The sequence below is a fragment of the Staurois parvus genome, unplaced genomic scaffold (genome assembly GCF_062004578.1).
Source record: "Staurois parvus isolate SC_StPar_1 unplaced genomic scaffold, SC_StPar_1.0 ptg001190l, whole genome shotgun sequence".
NCBI classification, from domain to species: Eukaryota; Metazoa; Chordata; class Amphibia; order Anura; family Ranidae; genus Staurois; species Staurois parvus.
The window spans coordinates 341,948-368,420 of record NW_028318986.1 but is presented as its reverse complement, the minus strand read 5'-3'; the positions used below and the strand labels follow the sequence as shown (position 1 = coordinate 368,420).

The 26,473-nt window shown below is 46.6% G+C and overlaps 1 protein-coding gene across 1 annotated transcript in view; it reads right to left on the bottom strand.

Moving 5' to 3' along the window:
- Positions 1–26,232, bottom strand: part of LOC149438486 (von Willebrand factor A domain-containing protein 5A-like) — a 43,621-nt gene extending 17,389 nt beyond the window's left edge. The window contains exons 1-9 of the mRNA XM_089659786.1: positions 26,092–26,232; positions 24,559–24,619; positions 20,220–20,422; positions 15,860–16,082; positions 10,446–10,615; positions 8,925–9,039; positions 7,851–8,020; positions 6,131–6,219; positions 481–625 (exon numbers count right to left, since the gene is read on the bottom strand). Coding sequence (XP_089515912.1) covers positions 481–625; positions 6,131–6,219; positions 7,851–8,020; positions 8,925–9,039; positions 10,446–10,615; positions 15,860–16,082; positions 20,220–20,422; positions 24,559–24,619 — 1,176 coding nt within the window. The 5' untranslated portion in view covers positions 26,092–26,232. The remainder of the gene's footprint in view (positions 1–480; positions 626–6,130; positions 6,220–7,850; positions 8,021–8,924; positions 9,040–10,445; positions 10,616–15,859; positions 16,083–20,219; positions 20,423–24,558; positions 24,620–26,091) is intronic.
- Positions 26,233–26,473: the final 241 nt, after the last annotated feature.

Sequence of the window (26,473 nt, the reverse complement as noted above, 5' to 3'; positions counted from 1 at the left end):
CAAAGGGATCTCTTGGAGCACAGGTCTTCCCCCAAGACCTACTGACCACCAGTCACAGAAGATAGACCAATGAATGATTACTGAATGAGATTGTATGGTGTAACCATATGGACATCTTATATATAAAAGCAGACCATAAACTGGTAAATTCACTCAGTCCAGGAATCTAAAGTGCAGTGGTCTGCTTGTCCACTTGGAAGTTCACAAGCAGATGGGCTCATCCTGGGTGAAATGAGCCCAATTCAGGGCAAAAATCACAACTAGATTCTCTGGATGGACAATTGGATAAATGGGTTCATATTTAGGATGTATCTGGATGGACAGCTGGAGCATGAAGAAATATGTATTTAGCTGCCCACTAATACAAGATGAGAAAGAAACCCCCCAATAGAAACTCAATCACAAAATATATTTGTGATAAGGGTACAAGTTCAAAACCCAGGTAGTTTGTTTCCTTTTTGGATCTGAAAGGCTTCTTACTTGTCTTGGGTGTTGTGGTCTTCCTTTGGTTTTGTAGATTTTCTTTAGGGGCTCCAGGATTTCCGTTCCTCCCAAGTCCGCCGACATTTGGGTCACCTTATTAACAGCTGCCTCCAGAGTCTCCTGTGTGTACTCCATACTTTCCCTGCCAAACAATATCTGCATTTTATATGCAAGTCTATAAGTAGACTACCTTTCATACATAGGAGGTAAAAAGTAACCGATGTAGAATGGAAAAGAAAAGTGTATTGGTGTATTAAAGGGGAATATGAAGGTATTACACTCTGCATTCAGTTATACCCCAATAGATTTTAAGCTCTTCCACCCAACAGACAGAGCAACTTACAATCTATTAGAGTATAAGGGAGGATACAGATGGTAAAAGCTTACAGTATTAGGTTGGAAGGGAGGATACAGAGGGTGAAAGCTTAAAATTCATTACAACAGTGGTCTCCAAACTGCAGATCTTTGCTTGCCTTTATCTGGTCCTTGGGGCATTATTTCTCCCAGTGATATGGGACACTAACACCAATGGTGGGGCGCTATTCCCCCCTGATAACTAGGGGACACTGCTTATTCCCACTGATGCTAGGAAATTTTCTAGTCCTACTGTCCACAGTGCAGCTCCCCCCACCAGAGTTGGAAGGACCATAAACTGGCCCTTTGTTTAGAAAGTATGGAGTCCCCGTTTAGATATAAGGCAGGATACAGAATGAAGAGCCTACACTTAGGGTATAAGGGGAGCACACAGGAGGTGGCAAAACTTACCACACAGTATATCGGGGTATAAGGGAGGCTAGAAGAGCTCTACTCTTCCCAAAACATCTTGCCTTCTAGCTTCCTCGTCACCTTCTCCCACGCTCCCCTCCAGGACTTCTCCAGAGCCTCTCCCATCCTCTGGAACTCCCTACAGCAGTATGTCCTGTCAGCCCCCACCCTGTCTGCCTTTAGGCAATCTTTGAAAACTCACTTATGCAGGGAAGCCTACGCCACCTCCACCTAAGAACTGTACTTGAGTCACCTCCATCAGAACAATCGCCTATAGCTATCACCTTTTGAACCACCTACTTCCTTTAGATTGTAAGCTCTACAAGCCGGGCCCTCCTATTCCTTCTGTACTGAAATTTATTGTAATTGTACTGTCTCCCTTATATTGTAAAGCGCTGAGCAAACTGTCAGCACTATTATTCTTACACAGGATTTATTAAGGAAGGTCCTACTGATCCAGTGGATTTGGTGCCTTCAACCACTGACCGAGCCAAAGCAAACATTGATAAAGCCAGACATCTTCACCTGCTTGTTTTATGTGAGCAAATACTCCTTTCATACCCTTTCCAGTCTTAATACATGGTATTCTTCAGCCATATTTTATTTAACTTATACAAGTGTAGCACCCTCCTAGTTAGGTGCCAATATGTAGGCAGGGCTTTTAAAGAATAGGTGCAGGAACTCAATGCCCCCCCTTCCCGCCAAATCACACCAAATGGTGGGTGTGACCAAACTGCATTGGGAGGGTTTTAAAAGGGGCATTAAATACGAGGAGCATGTTACATACAGAGTTCATGTTCAGGGGTGCACCATGTACTGAGTGCAGGTTCCAGGGTTGCGCTACACAGTGAAAGATTCAGCGGTGTTCCAAGTACAGGGTGCAGAGTTAAGGAGTGCGCCATGTACAAAGCATAGGATTCAATGGTGCTCTATGTACAGAATGCAGGGTTCAGGCTGCGCTATGTACCGCGTGCAAGGATCAGGAGAGCACTACATACAGCGTGCAGGAATTAGGGGTGCGCCATGTATAGAGTGCAGGTTCAGGGTTGTGCTACATACAAAGTGTAGGGATCAGGAGTGTACTACATATAGGGTGCAGGGATCAGAGGTCCACAATGTACAAGGTGCAGGGTTCAAGGGTACACCCCATATAGAGTACAGGGTTCAGCTTTCACAGGCCCATACCTCTCCATCCCCCCCCCCCCCCCCTCCCCATCTAAATCTCATTTCCACTCAGCTCTGACTGCTGTACTACCCCTGATACCCCCAACACACCCATTTTCACTACCCTCATCACCCCCCCCCAGATTCCTGCATGGCTTCCACGCATTTTATGAGGGACTGTTCCATACCTGTTGCCAGGGTTATTGCCACTGTGGCATTCCCCCTGAATGAAGCTGTACATAATATTCCATGTAAAATATGGTTCCATAGGAGTTAGCTATGTAATCGTGTCCACGTTTGTCTAGTTTTGAGTATCCCAATGCCCCATGCCTTTCTCCATCCCAGTTCTACAAGTCTTAAAACCCCAGAAAAATATAAAAACAATTTGCCTGTTCCTTGTGAGAAATAGAGCTGCGCACCTGGCTCAGAAAGATACCTTGTACCTGGCTGTCTTGCACCAAATGGGATCAGAACCTAGGTTAAATGAGCGAGACCAGTTGAGTTTGTTGATAAGTCCTGCGATTTTTCTCTTTTTTTGAGTACATTGTCATTGGAACAAAATTGGTATACAGAGAAAATATTGGGGACTACTGTATATTGCTAAAAGTTTGTGGACACTTGACCACCCCTATGAGCTTGTTGGACATCCCATTGAAAACCATGGCTATTAATATGGAGCTGTTCTCCTTTGTGGCTAGAATAGCCTTAATACCTCTAGGAAGGCTTTCCACAGCTTTAAAATGTGTCTGGAAGTGTGCACCCATGCAATCATACCTGACCTATGTAAGCTTAGATACTGGAGTTTAATGAGAAGACCTGGCTTGCAAGTAATGTTAAAGTTCATCCCAAAGGTAGGCCACAGGCTTGAGGTCAGGGCTCCGTGAAGGCCACAGGCTTGAGGTCAGGGCTCCGTGAAGGCCACAGGCTTGAGGTCAGGGCTCCGTGAAGGCCACAGGCTTGAGGTCAGGGCTCCGTGAAGGCCACAGGCTTGAGGTCAGGGCTCCGTGAAGGCCACAGGCTTGAGGTCAGGGCTCCGTGAAGGCCACAGGCTTGAGGTCAGGGCTCCGTGAAGGCCACAGGCTTGAGGTCAGGGCTCCGTGAAGGCCACAGGCTTGAGGTCAGGGCTCCGTGAAGGCCACAGGCTTGAGGTCAGGGCTCCGTGAAGGCCACAGGCTTGAGGTCAGGGCTCCGTGAAGGCCACAGGCTTGAGGTCAGGGCTCCGTGAAGGCCACAGGCTTGAGGTCAGGGCTCCGTGAAGGCCACAGGCTTGAGGTCAGGGCTCCGTGAAGGCCACAGGCTTGAGGTCAGGGCTCCGTGAAGGCCACAGGCTTGAGGTCAGGGCTCCGTGAAGGCCACAGGCTTGAGGTCAGGGCTCCGTGAAGGCCACAGGCTTGAGGTCAGGGCTCCGTGAAGGCCACAGGCTTGAGGTCAGGGCTCCGTGAAGGCCACAGGCTTGAGGTCAGGGCTCCGTGAAGGCCACAGGCTTGAGGTCAGGGCTCCGTGAAGGCCACAGGCTTGAGGTCAGGGCTCCGTGAAGGCCACAGGCTTGAGGTCAGGGCTCCGTGAAGGCCACAGGCTTGAGGTCAGGGCTCCGTGAAGGCCACAGGCTTGAGGTCAGGGCTCCGTGAAGGCCACAGGCTTGAGGTCAGGGCTCCGTGAAGGCCACAGGCTTGAGGTCAGGGCTCCGTGAAGGCCACAGGCTTGAGGTCAGGGCTCCGTGAAGGCCACAGGCTTGAGGTCAGGGCTCCGTGAAGGCCACAGGCTTGAGGTCAGGGCTCCGTGAAGGCCACAGGCTTGAGGTCAGGGCTCCGTGAAGGCCACAGGCTTGAGGTCAGGGCTCCGTGAAGGCCACAGGCTTGAGGTCAGGGCTCCGTGAAGGCCACAGGCTTGAGGTCAGGGCTCCGTGAAGGCCACAGGCTTGAGGTCAGGGCTCCGTGAAGGCCACAGGCTTGAGGTCAGGGCTCCGTGAAGGCCACAGGCTTGAGGTCAGGGCTCCGTGAAGGCCACAGGCTTGAGGTCAGGGCTCCGTGAAGGCCACAGGCTTGAGGTCAGGGCTCCGTGAAGGCCACAGGCTTGAGGTCAGGGCTCCGTGAAGGCCACAGGCTTGAGGTCAGGGCTCCGTGAAGGCCACAGGCTTGAGGTCAGGGCTCCGTGAAGGCCACAGGCTTGAGGTCAGGGCTCCGTGAAGGCCACAGGCTTGAGGTCAGGGCTCCGTGAAGGCCACAGGCTTGAGGTCAGGGCTCCGTGAAGGCCACAGGCTTGAGGTCAGGGCTCCGTGAAGGCCACTCTTGTTCCACTACAAACTGGTACAACCACGACTATGTAGCAAAGTTATTCAGTAGGCCTGAGATCAGTCAAGTGCAGACCACCTGAGTTATTCTACATCAAACTGATCCAACCAGGAGCAAAAAAGGCATTCAGTAGGGTTAAGGTCAGGGCTTCATGCAGGACACTAAAGTTCCTCCACACCAAATTTGCCAAAAACCATGCCTTTATAAGGCTGGCTTTGTACAAAAGGCAGAGTTATGCTGGAACAACAAGATGACTTTCCTTAACTGCTGCCACAAAGTTGAAATCCAACACTGGTCTAAAATGTCTTTATGCTGTAGCACTAAGGCAGGATTCACACTTCGGCATTTTGGTAACACGCAATACCAAATCAAAAGGTGCTGCAACCCACCAAAGCAATGTAGCACACCACAATGTGTGGAAATGCATGATTGTACATTACATAAAAAAGGTTGTGTGATTTTAGGCACGTTGGGTTGTTACATGCTGCCTATTAATGCACCGCAAATTTGTAACTGGGCCCCGACCGTGCCCTTTACTGGAAACCCCTCAGCTCAATCATGTAGAGGCAGTTTTTAGAACCCTATGGCACCACCACTCCCTTTATTCTCCAATCGAGGTACTGCACAATTTTTCAATGAGGAGACAGATTCAAGAATACCATTTGGGTTGCAGTAGCGGAATTTAATATAAAATTACATGGGCAAGATTCCAGAGGGAGGGGAATTTAAAGCTTTCTGCCCAAGTCTCAGTTTTTGGTTCTAACTAGCACTGATGTGCAGATATTGACCGTCTCCCACATACAACCTAACATTTAGAGAGAAAAAAAAAAAAAAAAAGTTGATCACACAGCATTGCCAAAATGACCCTTTGAATATGTAAACCCAACATTTTATATTCCTAAAATGTGCCTGCTGTACCATGTACAAAAAAGGTAATCTGTTCTTTGTATTGCTTTTGTGTGAAATCCCTGGTGTTCCTACCTGGTGTTCCTGCCAGCCTCTTCGCTTTCCATTACAAACTGACTACACTAAACAGAACACACTAGTTCATCCTCTAGATGTGCTGGGAACTCAGCCTGCTCTCCAAAAGATCAGACTTTTACTGCCCCCCCCCCCCATGCACAGTCATTCACTGGGAAGACCAGTATAATGCCATTTCTCCTCCATCTCCTCTTTATGCAGCTGAGAACAGATGGGTTATCACTCCTATAAAAAAAAAAATCCTTAACACCCCCCACTTTTTATATCTATACACATTTTTGCTCATTTCCAATTTTAATGGGTTTTACAAGGAGAGTGTTTAAATCTAAAAAATTATTCGTATATGTAGATATTTATACATATTTACATTGGTCCAGCTCTCCTGTGCTGCCCCAGAAGACCTTTTTGGAAGTTCCCCTTTTACTCCACAACACGGTTATACTTACAGAAAGAAAGACTCGAACGTGGAGCCAAAGCCGTAGATGTTGAAGTAACATCCGAGGGGTAAACTCTTCAATAGAAGAACCAACGTCTCCTGTAGGGATGATAGATAAACAGAGGTTGGTTTATAAAAATACTCAGCCATTGGGCACCGATAACGTCAGGCCAAAAATATTCTTCCATTATTAGGGCATACATACAAACAGTGGTTCTAGCCTTCCCTCATTAAAAATATGTCAAGTTCACTGGAGGCCACTTTCACATGGGGTGGGCTCTGATCAGAGCAGACGGATGACAGGTCCATGTCCACTCATTTTAGACAGACATGAACAAAGCCAGCTTTGCTCTATGGGTGGCCAGGGTAAACAGACTGTTTAAATATAACTACCCTCCAATCCAATCTACCTAGCTGGATCCCCTTCCATATTTTTATTTAAGCAGACTGGATTGGACTGGAGGATGCAAATACATTTTACACCCACTGGTCCATAGCGGTGAATGGATGGTCTAATCAGATCCACCTGAAAACCTGACAGGTGGATCTGTTTAGATCACCATGTGAATGGGGTCCAAGAGTTCCCGGGTCATTCATATTCTGTCCATTACCTATAGAGATACTGGCATGGAGCCACCAGGTCTCATTCTCTTCACAGGTGGTTAAGGCTGGATTAAACATCCAGAACTGGGGTGGGGTGTTGCCAAAATGTGTAAGAGGCCAAAAATAGTTACTGCAAACCTAGCTCCAAGTTTGCCCTCCACAGAGCTGTCACTGCCCTATTCGCTGCAACCATCTTTGCCCTCCGATTCTCAGTCCATTGCCTTTGGCCATAGGTGGCTGCTGATATAACTTCTGCACGTCCTACTATAGGATACCAGTAATGTACAGTGCCTATGCAGCAGTGTACACCAAAATAAATAGGAGAAAGTTTTGGGGACAAGAAAGTCTCCAGTCAACCTCCTTGTAAGCAGAGTGCAGTGTGGTGAGCCGGCAGTGGAGATCACACAAAGACAGAATATAAACTGTATATTGTAGAACGTCCCAACAATTTACAATTAGGCCCGGTGGGTGAGCGCAACCACCTGGAGACTGAGTAGCAGTGGTTCTGAACCTTGAAATTCTGCACACAGCTTCTTCAATGAGGAGCAGGATGTGGCCTGGCCAGTCCGACACAACTGGGAAGATTCTGAAGTGGAGACCCCTGCACTTTTCCTACTCTGGAGCATCTCCCTGTTGCCAAGTGCTGTCCCTGACAGATGGGGAATGTGTCCCTACACTGGCCACTCAAAGTGCACACCAAATCAGGGGGCCAGGGAATTAAATAAGCTGTGCCCTCACACAAGATGGCTGATGTGGTCACAAGGTCCAATTAGACAGCCGTTCTATCAGGGCCACAGTAACCATAGAGAAACCATGTTCCTCAACTTCCTTTGCACTGCTTTGGTCAAGCACCATCTACAGTGGGGAGTAGAGACTGCACCTGCTAATTTTTTTTTTTTAAACTTTGGAGAATGCAAAAAGTGGCCTCTCAACCATTGGGGACAGTTAATCTGACCCACTGTTCACCTCAAAAATGACAACCTAGAGCACAAAGGAGTAAGAAAGGTAAGACATTAGAAGGGAGACCTTGGTTGGAAAGAGTAGTTATGACTGGACATTGATAGTTGCTCTTGTGTACCCTACATTGCAATGACTCCCAAGCATGAACAAAGGAGCCGTACACTGACCTTAGCACTCTGAATGCGCATTGGGGCGTTCGGCTCAGAGATCATCGGAAGTTCCATACTGCCAGACCGGTCCACCACAAATATGAACTCTCCGCACTTCGACTGTTCCTGGGTCTCGGGAAAGCTGGGGTAGAAATTCAACATGGCAACAGGATACGCCATGAAAGAACCTTAATGGGAGAGAGAGTGATCCATCAAACCTCAGGAATGATTACCACACAGCTCAAGAGGAACAAAAACAGCAATAGACTACATCAGGGAGATTTTTGCTCAAGTCCCATCCCTTTGAAACTTTCATAAGAGGAAACGGGATGTGGTGGGTTAATCATAAAGACCAAAATGCGTAGGCACTCACCCACTTTCCCAAAAATGCTTTATTCTAGTCTGCATTCACAATGGACAGGAAGTGATGGATATACTTCAAAGGGGCAATGATCAGAAATCTCCCCAATGGGGACACAGTTGGGAACAAACATTAGACGTCCTCTCTCCTGCTTTATACAAGGCAAACCGTTATGGTTGGAATTCGACTATAAGCCAAACTCAACTACCAGTTTAAGTCATAGATGGTTATTTAGAAAGCAGCCACAGACTGAGTAAAAAAAGCCTTTCCCCAGCCATCATTCTGCAGATAAGGACCCTTGCTCTTTGCATTAAAGCAGTGGTCTCTCTGCAAAGGTCCACTACACCCCCACTGCTGATTTAGAGCTCTCCATCAAGTGCATGACCCTGCTGATCTGTTAGAACCGGCAGGTTGGACCTCTGCGCAGAAACTGCTGCCTCTGCGCAGAGCACAAGGGTTCTTCATTGCAGCATGCTGGCAGGGAATAGGCTTTTCTACTCAGGATTTGGCTGCTTTTCACAGAAAATGAATGGCAAGGACTTTGATTTGATGCATCTGAAATTTATTTAGCAAGTTTAAATTGAAAGCTCAGTTTGACTCAATTTTATTCATAGAGTGAAAGTTCAAATGGAAAAAAAAATAAAATATAAAAAAAATTTAAACACTGACATGCAGGGATTTATCAACATGCTGGAAAAAACCTGTATAAATTGCCCTTCTGATCAACTGACCTTCCGTAGCATCTGGAAGACCTGACTCCAGAGTGGCACTGGGCTTATTCACTTCATTGTAGTAGGCCAGAATTTCTACATCTCGGTCAAATTTATGACCTTCTGCTAGCGCCACCTATGGTAAAAAAGGGGAACGAAAAGTCAGTTTCACACAGAACAGTTCACAAGGAGTACTTTAGGGAGATGGTCTGTATTAGCAATATGATGGTGGAGAAGTAAACCCCCTTCCCTTGTAGGGAAGGCTCCCTAGGGAGCCGCTGGAAGTATTTTGGTTCTACCTGTCCCGTGGCTTCCTGCCCTTTGCCTTGAGCCAAAAGCTCACCAACATACCTCTGACAATCATTTATTTCAGTTCCCTTAACTGTTAGGAGGGCTTCGGGGTGCAGGTTCCCCAAGTAAGCACAGAACAGCTATGCTGAATTGGCAGTAGGTCCTATGATAACCACTAAAAAAGTAGAAGCTGATGGACAGAGAACTTTCAGAAAAGCCTGTGATGCTTTGAGAGCAGTCTGTTTCCTTGATGGTGAATCTGACTTGTCCTAAACCAGGGGTCTCCAAACTTTCTAAACCAAAAAAAAAAAAAAAAAAAAAAAAAAGGCCAGTTCATAGTCCTTCAGACTTTAGAGGGGGACAGACTGGTCACCAGTGCCCCATCTTTGAAAGAAGGTGGAGGGATGGTGCCTCACTTTTGAGGCCAGTGGTAGGAATTCTGCCCCATTGTCAGTGGGACGAATAATATCTCGTATGAGTTTGCCTTTTTATATGGCCCTTGAGGCCCTATTCCTCAAACAAAGGGCTGCATCCAGCCCACTAGGCCACAGTGGAGACCACTGGTAAGCAGACAAAAATGCCCTAGCCTCTGCTGATTTGAATCCTCAATCACACATTAATACCACACTGACCCTAGCTGAGGGTCAGAAGAAAAAAAAAAAAAAAAAAAAACACACACACACCAGGCCAGACATGACCCCACCACCTTAAAATCATTCCTCAATGCCATCAGGCATCAAGGAAGATAAAAGGTTCAGGACCTAGTGCAGGAGTCTCAAAACTAGCCAGTGGGCCAGATGTGTCCCTTTGCTCCCACTGATGGGAAGAGATCCTCCCACTGATGAGGCACTATTCTTCCCATTGACCATCACACGCTTATGCCATGGTTTACTCCCAGCGATACCAGAACATTTTCATCTCCTACTGGCCATTCCAGCCCTCCTAAAGTTTTAAAGGATAGTAAAACTGGCCCTTTTTAAAGTTTGGAGACCCCTGACCTAGTTAATCCTTCCCACATGGTCTACTACCGGAACCTCCTTCCATCAACATGCTGAATCAATCAACCCACCAGGCTTAGAGGGAACCTACTGAATCCAAAAATTATTAAACAGCTCATTTGGTTACAGCCTAGCAGTAGTACATTCTAAAATGTATTAGACAACACTGCACAGGATAGAGGTAGTACAATGTAAAAATCTAAACTCTGAAGGAATACAGCAAGTGCAAGTCAGAAGCGATTGGTTCCCTCACCTTGGCCTCAGTCTTGTCCTCATTGGTGTACTGGATTGGAGTGATGTTGCATGGACTCTCGATCTTGTTAATGCCATAGGCAGATTTGAATTGAGCCTCCAGGTTTAGTGTATATGGGAGATCACTTATAGGCACGTTGGGTAGAGTTGTTGTAATGCTTTCCTTCTCGCCTTATAGAAGAAATGTAATGAAATGCAACAAGTAGCAAAGGCCACGTCACAAATAATCACTTACAACCTCATTTGATGCACTGCCTCATCTGACCAGACTTTAAATTCAGACTGCTACGATATCCCTTTACTGGCACCACTGCATGGCTAAACCATGAGCAAGTGTAAAAGGGTAGCTATCAAAAAACCCAAAACATTGTTCCTTCATTGTGTTATGACATTAAAAGTGGTATCACTGCCCCAATACATGGGGAGGGATGGGACCACAGAGGGTAGAAAACAATGCAGCCAGTCCATTGAGAAGTGGTTAGCCATGCAGTACTGGGCTCCTGGGATGATTTGCAACCAGAATGCGGTAGGTGCAGCAAATACACTCCAGTGTTGTACAGAGTCCAGCTGCAGATAAGGCTTGTATTAAAGGAAAGACCCAAATATACAAACAGCCCAGTGGGAGGGCACTACTCTGGGAGAACAGAGTGCAACTTGAGAATGAAGCCGGTTCTGATGCACCAACAGCGTCTATCTCAGAGTGCAGCCTGGTCAGTATGAGCCCAACAAGGACTGCAGTAAAAGTTGGCATGTGTCTAGCCTGTCCCTACTCATCCAGAACCTTTCCATGCTGCTAATCACTTTCCCTACACGATTATGCAGAAATGCACACCAAATCTTGGGGGTACAAAGACAAAAACGTGGCAACAGCGCAAGACCATCAGCATATGTCACACTAGAAGTAAAAACAGCACTTTCATTAAAAACACATGTTACGCACAGGGGAAGCACAGACATCCTCAGCTGGTGGTGTAAGGCCACAGAGCAGGTTCCTCTTGTGCTAGAGGGGAGAGCATTTGATCTGACAGATTTCAGAGGCCTACTGGAGCTCAGCGTCCTACAGCACTGTAGTCAGCCTCATGGTGGTCCCTATGTGTGCCTGGGAGAGTTGGGCAGTGTAATGCCTATGAAATGTGTTTGCTTTGGACACTGTTTCTTGGGTAATTTTTACAATAAAGTATTGTTGCCCAAATGCCAGGGGTATGAGAGGGGACTGATGTCATTTCTCCAAGTCAAAGAAACGGTCACAAGATATTCTGCTGAAAGATAAAAACTTGTTTATGGAATGGAACAGGGGTGGACTGACAACTCATGGGGCCCCCGGGCAATAGGGGATCATGGGGCCCCTGTGTCCTTGCCCAAACTCAAAAGCCTATGAAAAAAAAGGTACCAGGGGCATTTCATTGGGCCCCATGACCCCAGGCACTCGGGCAGTGCCCGAGTTTCCAAATGGTAAGTCTGCCCCTGGAATGGAACATGTTTGACATCTAGTAACCTCACATTAGGAGATAAAAACCTATTTAAAAGATATCTACTTGCTTGAGAAGTTAGGGTAGATGGGAAGAAGTTTAGGGTAGATAAGCAAAAGTGACTTTTCAGAGAATGATGTGGGATCAATATGGTGGTAGAATGTGATGGTTATTCTCATGGAACCTTTCTGCTAGCTCCTCTTGTGGTGGGCGTGGCACCCACCCACTATTGGAAAGCTTCCAAAAAATGGTTTAAAAGCCAGAAGTCCAAGCGAGATCAATGGAGGCCTTTCCATGCGTGAGGGGGCACTGATGCTGGGATTTTTGCCAAGGCTCATCGATTGGGTCATGCTTACGGCTTCCCCGTGAGCCCCTGGGCAGTATGGTTCCAATGGGATTTGTTCCTTCCAGCCTCTAACATAGCTTTGGTAATGTATTAGTTCTAAGCCGTGACGCTGTCAAATGTGTCTATTTCATGCTGTAATGCTCACATTGGTGTGTATTATGCAGATTGTGATGATTATAGGATATCCTCCTGAGTGCCATGTGATTAAAAAAAAAAAAAAAAAAAAAAAAGGAGGTTTTGACAGTGCAAGAATATTGCAGTTGGATTTTGTTATTTCTTGGAGTGCTGGGTGAATGCCATGTGCCAGGGCAGGTGTTCATTTTGTAGATTGTCTTTCACATGCGTAGAATATGTAATGGTTTAAATGCTGATTTAAAAAAAAAAAAAAAAGTACCTGCATGATTTAGTGTTCATTGTGTGCATGTATAGGACTTTAGTTCTTGCACGTAGCATTTGCCATTACAGGAGGTAACATTTCAAAGGGAAAGCCTTTGACAAAGGAGGATTTCCATTTGAAACGCGTTACCACCACCTACATTGCCCACCTCTCCCAGGCACACACAGGAACCACCACAAGGCCAACTACAGCAATCTAGGACTGAGCTCTGGCAAGTCTGACCGCTCTCAGATCAAACACTCCCCACTAACAGGAGAGGAACCTAGTCTGCGGCCTTGCACCACCAGCTGAGTATGTCTCTGTGCTGAACATGTGTTAATACCCAAGTGTGCTACGATTATATTTCTAATAAATGTGTGACATATGCAGATGGAGGTCTCGCACTATTGTTACTTTTGTCTTTGCGCTTCATGGATCTATGTTGACAGCTGCAGGATTTCTCATTGCATGACCATCTATCCCTGATCCATGCCCATCATAAGAAATTTAATTGGAGAGTTGGAAACTTGCAGTGTGCTGGATTGGTTTGACCGTTTCTGCCTGGCGGTAGGCCCTTGGAAAGGCTGTTGACCCAAGATGGCCACCAGGGTCACTGATGCGGCCTAGCCAACTGAAACACTGCCTCCAGGGACCGGGATTTCCTCTCCAGCATTATTCTGGTCGTGCGCCATCTACAGTGAAATAAAGCAGACTGCACCCGTCTACAGAAATCTTAAGCACATGGTTTGCCTTAGGCATGTCCTCCCTGAGCTTGTATTTCCTCTGGTCTCCTATAATGAATATGTTGGTAGAGGAATTGCTCCTAGTCAGTTTGTGCCTGTAGATCTGTGCTAAGAGCATTACACTGTAGGCACCTTTAGAGGCTCAAACTGATCTTCATGGTTCTACCTATTCTGTAAAATAAAACATTTTACTATAGTGCCAACATATGTCAGGGCCATACTCCTGACACTGAGCCATTCACATCCCTGCACCAGAGGAGCTTACACTCTAATGCCCTCTGACACTATTCTACATTTATATAGCCCTTACATATACTACACCAGAGGAGCTTACACTAATGTCCTCCAACTGACCATTATACATTTATATACTATAGTTCTTACATATACTACACTGCTGTACAGAGAACACCAAGCCAATCAGTCTTTGCACCAGAGGAGCTTACACTCTAGCACTCCCCCCCTTTACAGTCACACTATTGGTATTATACATTCATATAGCTCTGAAATACTGCAGAGAACACAACTTATTTGAATCAGAGGAGCTTACACTCCAATGGTCGCCCCACAGACACCATTATACATTTTTTTATATCTGACATACTGCAGTGCTGTACAGTAACCACCAATGTAGTTACATCAGTCCCAGCCCTTCCAACAGCATTTTCATGAATTGAGGCCATTCTGGCTCCATGAGTAGCAGTCCTTGAATGAACTCTGTTCAGCACTAAGGCCATCATACTAACCATTGATCCAAAAGTAAATATCAGCAAATACATTGCAACAAAGAATTCAAGGCATCTTTGATCTTTGTTGAGTTTCATGCAAATATACCCAACCCAAAGCTCCAGACAAAGCCACTAACAAACAGATGACACATACAGTGGAACTTCACCCATAACTACTTTATTAAAAAAATTTATTTCTTTAGCAAGAACCATACATTCGACTTTATTCTACCAAAATTGGTATGGGCTGTAAATTGCCTCTAGCGTTGCTCCTGTTTCCTCTTGCTAGAGGCTGACATTTTGCCAAAACCTTTAGCCCTTGAGCAGCAGTAAATCTTTAAGCCGTCAGCAAATCGGCCTTTACAAATTTGCAGAAAATAGCAAACAAATGAGAATGGGCAGAGCAGGGTGAGGCATTACTGGAATTTTAAACAGTATAGACACCCATTTTAAATGTTTTACATAGCTATACCTGCAAAAAGCCACCAGCCTGAAGGGATCTAGCAAGACTAAGTTTTCTGATTAAAGTTCCAGTTTAGGAGGCGGTTCCATCTGCCAAAGAACTTTCCATTTAGGCCTGAGATTTACACAGCACGTCTACCAAGGCAACTAGAAGGTAAACCTTGTAGATCTTGTCCCTCCCCAGCCTGTGACTGGATAATGAAAAGAAGCAGACTGCGCTCATCTCTTCTCTCCTACCAGCATGTCCATTATCAGCCCATGAGCACTTCATGACAGCCGATTGGCTCCTTGTGCTGCTTCTTTCAGTCTGAGCTCTGCTGTACAGGGGATTGGAAGAGGTTGAAGTCAAGTCAGATTAATGTAATTACACCAGCCCCCACATCCCTTTAACAGGGTCCCAACTCCGGGGGGGGGGGGGGTTCAGAGGATCAGCTGATTCATGTGATCACTGACTGGCTGTCACATGATTGGGAGCGGATTCTGCTGGCTACTGACCATTAGAGACTGAGAACTGTAGCTCGGTCACTATGCTGGAGGTGTGCTCAGCGCAGAAAGCCCTGCTGCCCGTGGATGCATATGTCCAGTGCATAGGGATGCCTGACCTCTTTGCCGCTGCACATGTGTTTTGAGGACATCAAGAGGTTAAAAACAAACATTTAGATGTACTATTGAGTATAAAGCTATTGTCATGTCTCACATGACGGTCATATGCCTTTAAGTGTTTTGTATTTTGTCTCTGCTCCTCCCCTTCCTTTGCTGTATAGATAGCCCACCCTTTTTCCCCAGTAATGCATTTCAGCGTCAAGCCTCATGTCTTATGGAAGTAGATCACATTATGATCTTTTGACCTATCAAATGTTCATTGTTGTAAGATTCTCATTTTATGGAATAAACATCAAAAGATCTACAAGGTGCCATCTGGATCGAGTCACTGCCTGTGTTATTCAACCAAGATTGGAGTTATCACCATCTCATCACAACTGTAAGTTACAGAGATCACACTTTCAATGCTTAGATTAGAAAGAGAACAGCTATATAGAGATATCTGAAGTTCAACTTTAATGCTGCCCCACAAAAAGTAACTGGATAGTTCAGTCCATAATCTGCCTCTACTTACCATTCACTAGAGTAGTTACAGTATTCTTGAATTTACTTCTGAACATACAGAGTAAATCCGCTTCAAGGTGTTACAAATCAAAAAAAAAAGTAAGACTTTAAAAGGATTTTTATTGGGGTTTGGAATACATTTTTGGTAGCCTTACCTTTAAACTTCACAGAAATCTGCTCCTACCTTTAGGGGTGTATCGGGGGTTGAGCACAGCAGGTAAAACAAAGCGCACGGCTCCATCTGCCTCCACCGACAGCTCCCTCACATATTTCATGGTGACCTCAGCCTCCTGACCAGGAGGAAGATTCCCAACACTGATGCTGAATATGTCCCCAGAACTCCCATCTTCCTCCAGAAGGAAGGCTTGTTTACCCTGGCTGATGGCCTCATCGTAGGTTTCTTTAGCCTGACAGATAAATGATGGCAGTAAAGGTTATCAATGAATGCAGGCCTCGAGGATTCTACTCATCCTTTCTGCTTTGTAAAACCCATAAAAGCCTTAGGTTCTGTAATTCATGCCATTAAATCAGAATGCAGAAGGGCTGTGCCTGCACTGAGTAAACGGCTTGTTTTGTCCAGGAGGTGCACAGAGTCTATACCCAGCTGATCCTTCAATCCTTCAGAAAAGAGTCCCCCCCCCCCCCACATCCAGTGGTGGACTGTTCCTGCCATTCTCATGTCCAGAGCTGGTCTATGGGTATGAAGACATCTGGAACAGTCCAGCACACAAGGGTTCCAACTGATCCCAAAGGTGTTCAGTAGGATTTAGGACAGAGCTCTGTTCAGTTGGGCTGAGAACAGGGCTCTGAAGGCCATCCACGTTTCTCCACAGAAACTGGCCAAACCATGTGGAACTGACTTTGAAGACCCTTTTCTGCTTCACAAAGCCTGTGTACAAACTGGTACCACAAGGATGGAAAAACACAATTGTTTCAAACATCTTTGTATGCTGCAGCAATACCAGTTATTGGAAACACTTTATGGGGTCCTCATACCTTTAGTCCTATAGGTAGGTGTGATGGCCAGGTGAACACAAATTTGGCTGTACAATGTATGGAGAGGGTCTGGAGGAAGCCAACTAATTATCAAGTGGAAGGAAGGTCACTCATACAGCTAAAGGTTAAAAATGTGTTTTTAGTTCCACAAAGCAGCAAGTGTATCTTAACAATTCAACGCTGACCACCCAGACCCTTCTCTGCCCACTTCTACAATTCAGTCTGCCTCCTTCACTTCACATTCCAGACCCATTACTTCTGCAGGAAATCCATGGATGTCTGGAGCCTGCTATACAGAGCCTGCTATACAGAGCGGGGTCCAGTCCCAGAACCACATCTCCCCTGCAACCATTGCAGACCCTCTCAGCTTGAGAAGGGCTGCACACCTCCACGTCCTGCCTGCCAGAAGATGCTTTAGGGCTGGTGCCAACAAGTGCTACTCAGCAGAAGCCAGTTGATGCCCTGGATCAGCCAGCCTTGCTTACCTGCCCTGATCTGTCTACCTGGTAGGAGCCTAGCTGCAGGGGATGACCAGTCCTCAGGTGAGGCAGTGGAGAGCGTTTGCAGTGGGGAGGTAGATTGGGAGTCAGACTGCTAGCAAGGTTAGGGCCCCTAGAGATTAAGCAGGAGGGTTGGTTCTCGGAGAAGACAGAGGAAGAATGGGACTGAAGGGGTACCAAAGAAGACCTGGATTCACTGACAAGATATTCCTGTCGGTCAGAGCCTGTCAGGATTCCTTCCCAAGCCCCACCACCCAAACACTTTATCGCCCTGGCCCAGGACCAGAGATACTGAAGTGCAGGAATGGGTCATTTGTTCACCGCAGTCTTGTGTGCAATCTGGATTTGGGGGGGGGGGGGGGAATACACAAGAGAAACCTGCTCAGCTACTTCCATCTGCAACAGAAGAGTGGTGGCTGGATTACCCATATGTCCCTCAAGACATAATGGACATTGAGGAATCCTGTGTACAATGGGAAGAGGACTTTATCTGGGACCATATGCATGTTCTCAAACACCTGAGAGGGCCTCACTTGGAAGGAGCCTGGGCCCACTTTCAGGACATAGTAGAGAAAAGGCTGGGCCATTTACAGGAAACAGATGGTAGTTTTGAAGGAAGGACAGCCAAGCAGCATCTACTCCATGGCCTCCTGATGGCTCCCTGACAGCACAGCCCCTGGAAGTATTAGGATCTCAGTCCAGTAGGCTGCTTGTTTTTGTATTGCATACAGACTATGTCATCATTTCAGATATGCTGGTCTGGGTCCATTTTTGCAATCGCCTTTTTTCCCCTGAAGGCAGGGCTCCTCAACCAAGGACTGGAAAAAAAAAAAACCCACGCCCAAATGTTGTCATTGTTAATATGCTGCTGTGCCTTATAACCTAGTCAGTGTCAGGACTGCACTGTGCAATTAGTTTGCTTTGTTTCCTGTTCTGCAGTTCTCAGGAGAGCCATCTCCCCTGCATTGAAGAACAAGACTTGTTGGATGATGAAGGCCTCCTTTTTGGGGGGCATGCTATATGGTTATGCCAATATTGGTTTGTCCATACAGTTATGGTGCCATGATCGGGTTTTTCTGCTGCTAGTCTAGTCAGTCAGGATGTAAATTTATACATATACAGAATTCTTTATTTTTTCTACTAAAGAATTTGTAAAAATGTAAATATTTTTTTCTCCCTTCCCAGTTTTTGTACCCTTTTCCCCTCCCAGTTTGTTGAAAGCTCTGCTTCTGGACTCTGGAGCCATTTGTTCTTTCTGCCCCTCAGCCCCCAGCTGTGTGTAATAGCCAGAGAGGGGTCAAATTGTGGTTGGGTCTGAGGCTCTGCAGGCCAGCCCCTCGAATATCTTCCCTGCTTTAAGGCTTTTGGATGAAAACCTTAGAGGCAGTGGGTGGATATGAGGAGTGGCTGGTTGTACTCTTGATGGGTTGTAGCCAATCCCCAACAAGAGGTTGACAAGGGGCTGGAGACACTTAAAGTGTTGGAGCTGGCTCAGATGCTGAAGTTGGGCAAAAGAGGAAGATTTGAGGCTTTGAGGAAGGAGAATGCCAGGAGGCCTAATGGGATGGAGCCTGCCTGGAGCAGACCAATCCACAAGCAGTACAGGAGATTATCTGAATACACCTACACCCCCCTGGGCAAACAGGGGAAGGAGCACTCAGGTGGGAAACCAGATTAGCCCCCTACTAGTGAATGTTCACCTATTTAAAGGGATAAGACCTTGATCTCCTGCTCAGGGACACCTCTGGATTGCTGGGTGAAGAGGAGAAGTTTATCTAGGGTGGTACATCAAGGAGATGCTGGCTACCCCCTCCAACAGACTGTGGCAGAGAGAAAGCTTGTGAATAGTTACAGGAAGTTTGTCCTCAGTTGTAGGTTCCCCTGATAACCCCCTTACCATATCCCAGTTCTAAACCCCCTTAATAAACCTAAAAAAAAAAAAAACCCAAAAACAAAAAAAACCAAACACAACAAAGCTCAAGGACTGATTTTGACTCTGGATGCAAGCTTGTGTGGAGAATGCAAATTGCCTGGCTATGCAGGACTATAGGGGGGCCCAAATCCTTAACCCCCAAGAGGATGGTGCTAAACTTTCCTCTTCCACAATCTGATAATTTCCACTCCACCATACACTGAGCCTAGCCCTCTAGGTCAACCTGTGGGACAGGGTATGAAAATGCGCAAATTCACATTGGTGTACTGTGGTGCTGTTCATTCCTAATGGCACCCCAACACACTTTGCCACAACCATTCGTTGTGGTGGGCTGTACATGGTAATGGCAAAGTAAAATCACCTTTTGTATTGCATTGGGCAGCCCATTCAAATGAAAGGGCTGCCTTTACACAACATGCCAACTTCTGGCATAATGCACATCAAACATCTCTCCAGCATGATGCCTGCCCAAGACAACACCTTCAGCCATGTCTATTGTTCACTCCAGTGGCATGGCACGTGTTCTTTAGCCTATAGGAAACCATTTGTACCATGAATGGACCAGATGATTGTCTGACCTCCAGTCTAATTGGACCCAATCCCCCCCTTCCCTCATGCAAAGGTGTAATTACCAAGACATCGTGGACATACAGTGCTGACAATTATTTAAATTGTTACTTGTGGTGCCCAGTTTCATTTTCTCCAAACCACAACTACTGAAATTTGAGAGGTAAAGCTGGAACCAGTCATTTTGAAGTAAAAGTGCTCTGGATCAGTTTATTAAATCAGTGGGGGGGGATTAAATGCAAGAGCCGTTAGGTACCACCACCTACTTCCATACATTGGCCAGTATGCAAACATTGACTTCTGCAAGGAAAGTGAAAAGCTGTTTTGCCCCTTTCCTGCCTCCAGAAACATCCTACTGATCATGGAGGCAGACAAAATGTACAGACCAACAGGGAGCTGCAGGAAGGAACAAGCCATTCTTACAACTTTTGCACAGGTCAAGATCTGCAATGTTTGGGATTGCATAAGAGACAGTTAATTAGCGAATTGTTGAGCATTGTGATGTTTCCTGGAATGCAGTTTTACACCCCTAGCAATGTGTCCATTACCTGTTTCTTCTCCTGAAGGTCGGCTACAATCTTCTTCCCCTCTATTGTGGCCTCAAAGCTGTAGACAGCGGAGTCTTCATCCATGGGGAAGACAAAGATGGCTTCCACTGCATTTTCTTCCTTGTTCTTATACTTGAGAGTCGCCGATACATCCGCCACAAAGCCTGTCACCTGGACGTCAGCCACGATCCCCTGCAGAGGGACTGGACATACAGAAGCACATGCATTTACTTCCTTCACTATACTGTACTAGAATTGTCACGTACCTGATGGGAGACTGAAAAGAGGTCGGCCTCACTTGTGTCACTAGCCCTGACCCCACTGGATTTGGAACAGAGGGTGTCTAGGGACCAGGGGGACCAGAGCACCAGTAGATGTTTGCAGCTCCTGCAGATGACCTTGGAAGACTGATGATCCTCCGATTCAGGCACAGTAGTAACAAGCAGAGCAGGTCTTGTAGATTGCCAGGCGTGCACCAGAACAAGGCAGGTAGTGAGGGTAAGACAGGAGCAGTGTCATAGGAATAGCCAGGGGCAACAGGTGGACAGCACGGTACAAAAATCAGAAGCAAAGCCGAAGTCAGGAACCAGTATCAATCAGGAGAGCAATCAGAGTCCGGTCAGGAACAAGCCGGGTCAGCAACAAGGGAATCACACAGGAACAAGCAGGACACGGGGGAAATGAAGACCAGTCAGCACTCAACATGGGCAGAGACACCCTTTAAATAGTCCGTCTGGCGCCAATCTTTGCCGTGTGTGCACAACCGATCACTCTTCTCCGGCCGTTTCTATTCACAATTAGTCTCTCCGGAAATCCCTTACAATAATGCATTGCCACCAAATCATGACAGCATACCCTCATCCAGCCTGTAGTTGCAACACTGGTGCAAGTCTCCTAAATGTTGTTGGAAAGTAAAAAAATTGTCATTGGTTCAAATGGCAGAGGAGTCTTCACTGTTGTAACCAGCAACAGTTTTTTTTTACTACTTTCTCCAAGTTTTTTACTCTCTCCAACAAGATCACCTCCTTGAATCCTTTATGAAGACCTAGATGTGGATCCCTGAGACACCGAGAGTGGTCAACTGTGTGGAGACATTGATATTCTTGACTTTCACCCATGGAAGGTTGTGTGTTCTACTCAGTTGTGTTACCGCAACCTTGCTAAATACAAGTTACTATGTTCATCTTACATCTAAAGCACAGTTCACATTTTTTTATATACATAATACACTAAAAGGATTCTTCAGCATCTCCCCATTTATTCAGTGGAACCCCCCAGGTTGTTTTAGGCCTCCATGTTCTTCTGGCTTCACCCTGAAGAGTCCTGAGGACCACTGCCACATGAACACCAAGTCTTCTAAATGTATTTTCCATTCTGCTGCTATTACAAGGAAAATCTGATGTCGCCCAGTGACTTGTATCCTACATTTAGAGAATTTTTTATTTTTTTGGCCATCAAACTTTAAACCACCACTTTACGCATAACTAAAATATTCAATTGACAGATTGCCCTTTACTTCCTGTATAAATTAAGTTTTAGCCAGACAGGAAATTAGGCATGTAGCTCTGGCTGGAGGCCCTTTAAGGTGTGTAATGCAGGCCATAGATGGTTCAAAAATCGGCCAATTTTTCATCAGAAAGAATCTGCTGATTTTCGCACTGTTCGTGGGGCAATGGCATCGGCCAATTGTCATGGTCCCACCTCATTTCGTTTATTGGTCATGCTGGAAAATTTGTGAAAAATTACCGATTTTTGAAATCATTGGTGGCAACATCAAATTACAGAACGAATGATGTTTCTTTTTTGGATGAAAAATTGGCCTATAAACAAACCGTCTATGGCTTGCACAAGTCAGCGCCCAGCCATTCCTATGGCCACCAAGCAGCTTGCTTCTCCATTGAGACAGGACAATGGAGAAGGTGGAGACAGGGACCTGAGACTGGTTTGGATTGAGTGCATCCCACAGCCGGATTTTAACCCCATCCATTTGTAGCACCCTCCTAGATAGGTTCTAGGTTAGGCAAATGTAGTAATTAGCTCTCCTGTAATCAGTTGAGATGCATGTGACTGTTTTGGTTTGTTCTGTATGTCACTGGCTGCAAGGTTGACTGCTTCCACCTGTCTGGAAGAGTTCTAGAGGATAGTGAGCTGGGAGATGCAAATCAGCAGCTATTAATGCAGCCCTGGCCAATCCCAGGGGTGAGGTGCTCAGATGGTGGCTGGGAGGGAGCATAAATAGCCTGGGGCTTGAAACAGAGGGGATCTTGTCCTAGAGGAGGAGACCCCAGCCTGGAGGGCTGCTGCCCTTCCGAGGAAGATTGGAGTAGTCATGCTTCTTAAAGTTGCTTAGGATAGCACAGTTATCCTACACCTACCCAAGTTCAAATTCTGCAATAAAGCAGAAGAAAAGCATACCCCTAGACCAGGGGTATCGTATGTACTCTCCAGCGCCTCAGGATATGCACAGCCAAAAGGGAAGCCAAGGGAACCAGGACAGCGAAAACCAAAAGGAAATGCTTCAGGGGTGCAGCCCTCAGACTGGGAGATCAGCCACTAAACAGAGAACAAAGTGGCGCACACTCCTAGCGCATTATCCAAGGTTTATTGAAAGGAGTGAATAAAAAAACTCACAAAGCATGTATCTAAAAAGCATTTGCATAATGACAATGGCCACAATGGCAAGCAAGGTGTTCCAACTGTCAGTGCAATCAAATGGCCAACACGTTTCAGGGACAAATCCCTTTCCTCAGAGCTACTGACCAGCCTCTGATGCAGATGTGTAGAGGATGGATGGGAGCCTTGCTGGTGTGACATCACCAGCAAGGCCCCTAGACCAGGGGTGTCAAACTAGCAACAAGTCATGCCTCTGCCTTTGGGAGTCATGCTTGTAACTGTCAATCTCGACATGCCTCAAGGGACTTAGTTTGGCAACAGCTTGAGGGCCACCAGTTTGACACCCGTGCCCTAGAAGGATTACTGAGCCAAAACGAGTGATTGTTTGCGAGCCTGGCTGTGGGTGCAACTACAAGGAAAGAGCCTAGGGACTAAAGAGTGGGCTCCTACAGGGGTGAGCTCTACACACTTGATGCATGAGCAGAATGGACGGGCAACAGCAGAAATCCTGGGAGGGGAAGGAAGGGGTGAGCACCACTGCATCCAGAAACTCAGAAAAGGGAGAACCATAACTCTGCTGAGCAACACTGGAGTTGCTGCTGTGCGCTGAGCTCCAGACAGTTTGCCAAGCGGTAGAGCAGATTGCAAGGGGAACAAGTCGAGGGGAGGTACGAGGAAGACTGTGCCGTGAACAGGGGCAGACTGACAACTCATAGGGCCCCAGGGAAATAGGGGATCATGGGGCCCCTGTGTCCTTGCCCAAACTCAAAAAAGCCTATGAAAAAAGGTACCAGGGGCATCTCATGGGGCCCCCTACTGACCCCGGGCAGTGCCCAAGTTTCCAAATGGTCAGTCCACCCCTGGCCATGAACCAGGTTGCTGTGCCAAGCCAGAGGACCTCAGTAGACCCCAACATGGTGCAGGCTTAAGGGAGCTCCAGGGTGTGGTGTGATCTCTCACCTGGTCTACCAGAAATAAACAGTTGACCTGAGGATATGTATGCCATCACCACAAGAACCCACCCAGAATGATTGGGGGCCCTCAAGCTGTTACCAAACTAGAAGTCCCATGAGGTATTGCAAGATTGACATCTACAAGCATGACTCCCAAAGGCAGAGGCATGATTTGTAATCCCCTGAATTACAAATACTCTCCCAAGACAGTGAGTGTAGACAAGTGGTAGAGTGGGGTCCCCTTTAAGGTACCTCCTGTCCTTGGTAGAAGGCTGGGAGACTAGGAAGGACCTAGAGAGGAAAGTTAGTCAGTCTGGAGAGGAAACATCCATCTGCTCTTCCCCACCCTGAAAGGGAGGGCATGGGGCCCCAGGGTTTCCCATACTAGCCCAAGAAAGGACCTTGGAAGCTGGTTTACCTCTGTCCCACCCATTCTTAGCCCAGGAACATGAGACCTGTCCATCTGCAGGGACCTGATCAGCCACCACCAGGGCCTGGGACCAATAGTCCATTAGTTATGGGAATAGCAGGGGCGGACTGACCATTCGGGCTCAGGGTCAGTAAGGGGTCCCATGAGATGCCCCAGTACCTTTTATAGGCTTTTTTTGGGTGTGGGTGAGGACACGGCCCCATGATCCCCTATTGCCTGGGGTCCCCATGAGTTGTCAGTCCGCCCCCCCCAGGGAATAGTGTCAAGGTCTGCGACCCATTGACCCATCATGGGCGCGTCCCCTGCCGAATGAGAAGTTGGGAACAAAGAAGAGAGAACTTACTAGGCAACTTGTTGTTCGTTAGGAGTCCGCAGCATTGCTGGCATGGCAGGCTTTCAGACATCTGAAGAAAAAAAAAAAACCTACACGTTACACCGGGGACCTGTTTGCAGCTTTTATTCAAGAGATTCAGCTGTAGGGTGCAGGTTATACATTTGTGTGAAATATTTTCCGAAATTCCATTAGAAACTAAACAGGATATGTCCGGTAATCGAGCCCCTGCAGTGCATCTCTGCAATACATGTCTGCTCCCCCAGGCTCTGTCTGTAAAAACTCTACAACCATGGAATCGTCGCCATCGTTCGATCAGAAACCCAGTGAGTTTCCTGTAGTGAACGGACAACAGTGCCCTAAAGTTTTTAGTGATCAGCTCTGAACTACAGAACCTCCTTCCCTCCGCCATGACATGGAGATGAGAAAAGGTGGTATTCTGTAGTCTTGTCCTAAGGTGACAACACCGCCCCTCCATAGAATACAGTACAAGGAGTGTTGTCACCCTAGCTTGGAAGCGTGCATAGTTGGCCATGTATGGATCAAATTTCAGCAGGGAACGGCCAAGTTTTGATCCATGTATGGGGGAAAAAAAATCCCCACAAATATAAAGCCAAAAATAAACCCAATAACCACCCAAAAACAAAAAATGAACCCAAAACAAAAGCAAACCCCCCCAAAAAAAAAACAATCAACCCAGAAAAAAAAAACCCAACAAAAAACCCCACAAATATAAGGCCAAAAGCCAAAAAAAAAACCACCCAAAAACAAACGCACCCTCCAAACAAAACCAAAAATAACCCCCCCAAAAAAAACCCAAAAATGAACCCAAACAAAAACAAACCCCTCCACCCCAAAAAAAAACCCAAACAAAAACACCCCCCCCCCCTCCAAATAAAAAAAAACAAACAAAAAACAAAAAAACCACAAACGCATCCTCAATACACCAAGATATGAATGCAGCCTGAGGCTCTGTTCACACCAATGCATTTTCTTAGTGCGTTTTACAGAAACGCACTACAGTCCACATAACATGGTTCCCTATGGGACACGTTCACATTGATGCTGTTTTGCGCTGCTGCGTTTTTGGAAAGGGTCAAACACTTAGCCCGGGTTCACACTTGTGCATTGCATGGGATTCACACAGGAGCTGCACTCTGTAAATCACACGCAAATCCTGTGCGGTGCGATTTCTTCCGTACATTTTGTATGGCCCAAGTCACACCGCACTCAAAAAAGGCGCAGGACTCTTTTTTTGGGTCCACATTAGAATCGGATCACATGGACATTCACACCGATGCCATCCAATTCTGCGCATCGCATTTTGCAGACCGATTTCAGGGTGTTAATGGACACACCCATATCATTTTACATGCATGGGGTGCGATTCTGATGCAGTATGGAATTTGCACAGAAAACACTGAGAACTCCACACCGCATCAGGGTGACCCCGAGCTCACGCTCCATTCACACCTATGCAGGGTCTTCTGAAAAATTATGTGGAGCAGCTGTGTGCCTAGGCTCAGGGCCCCCCCCTGGACATACCTTGTGTGCAGCAGTCAGGCGGCTCCCCTGCAGGCAATGGCTCCTCTCTGATATGTCTGCACAGGGAAGAGGCGACTGTAGGACTGCAGGAGATCTTATAGAGGACTGGGTGTGTCCGGCATTCAGCAATCATGGCTTAAAGGGACACACCACGCCGATGGGAGGAAGTCAGTACTGGTGTGGAGTCGCTGACCCTAGGGCCACACCGATGGGATTTCCTATGGGACGCAGTCACATCGCCGCGCTTTATGGAAAGGGTCAGGCTAGGTTCACACCTACGCAGGTTGAAGTTTGATCCGTTTTTGCAGTGCGTTTTGCGCCTGTGTTTTTGACACATTTTGATTTTTTTTTTTTTAATTATTCTTGTTGCTAGGCGGGTTTA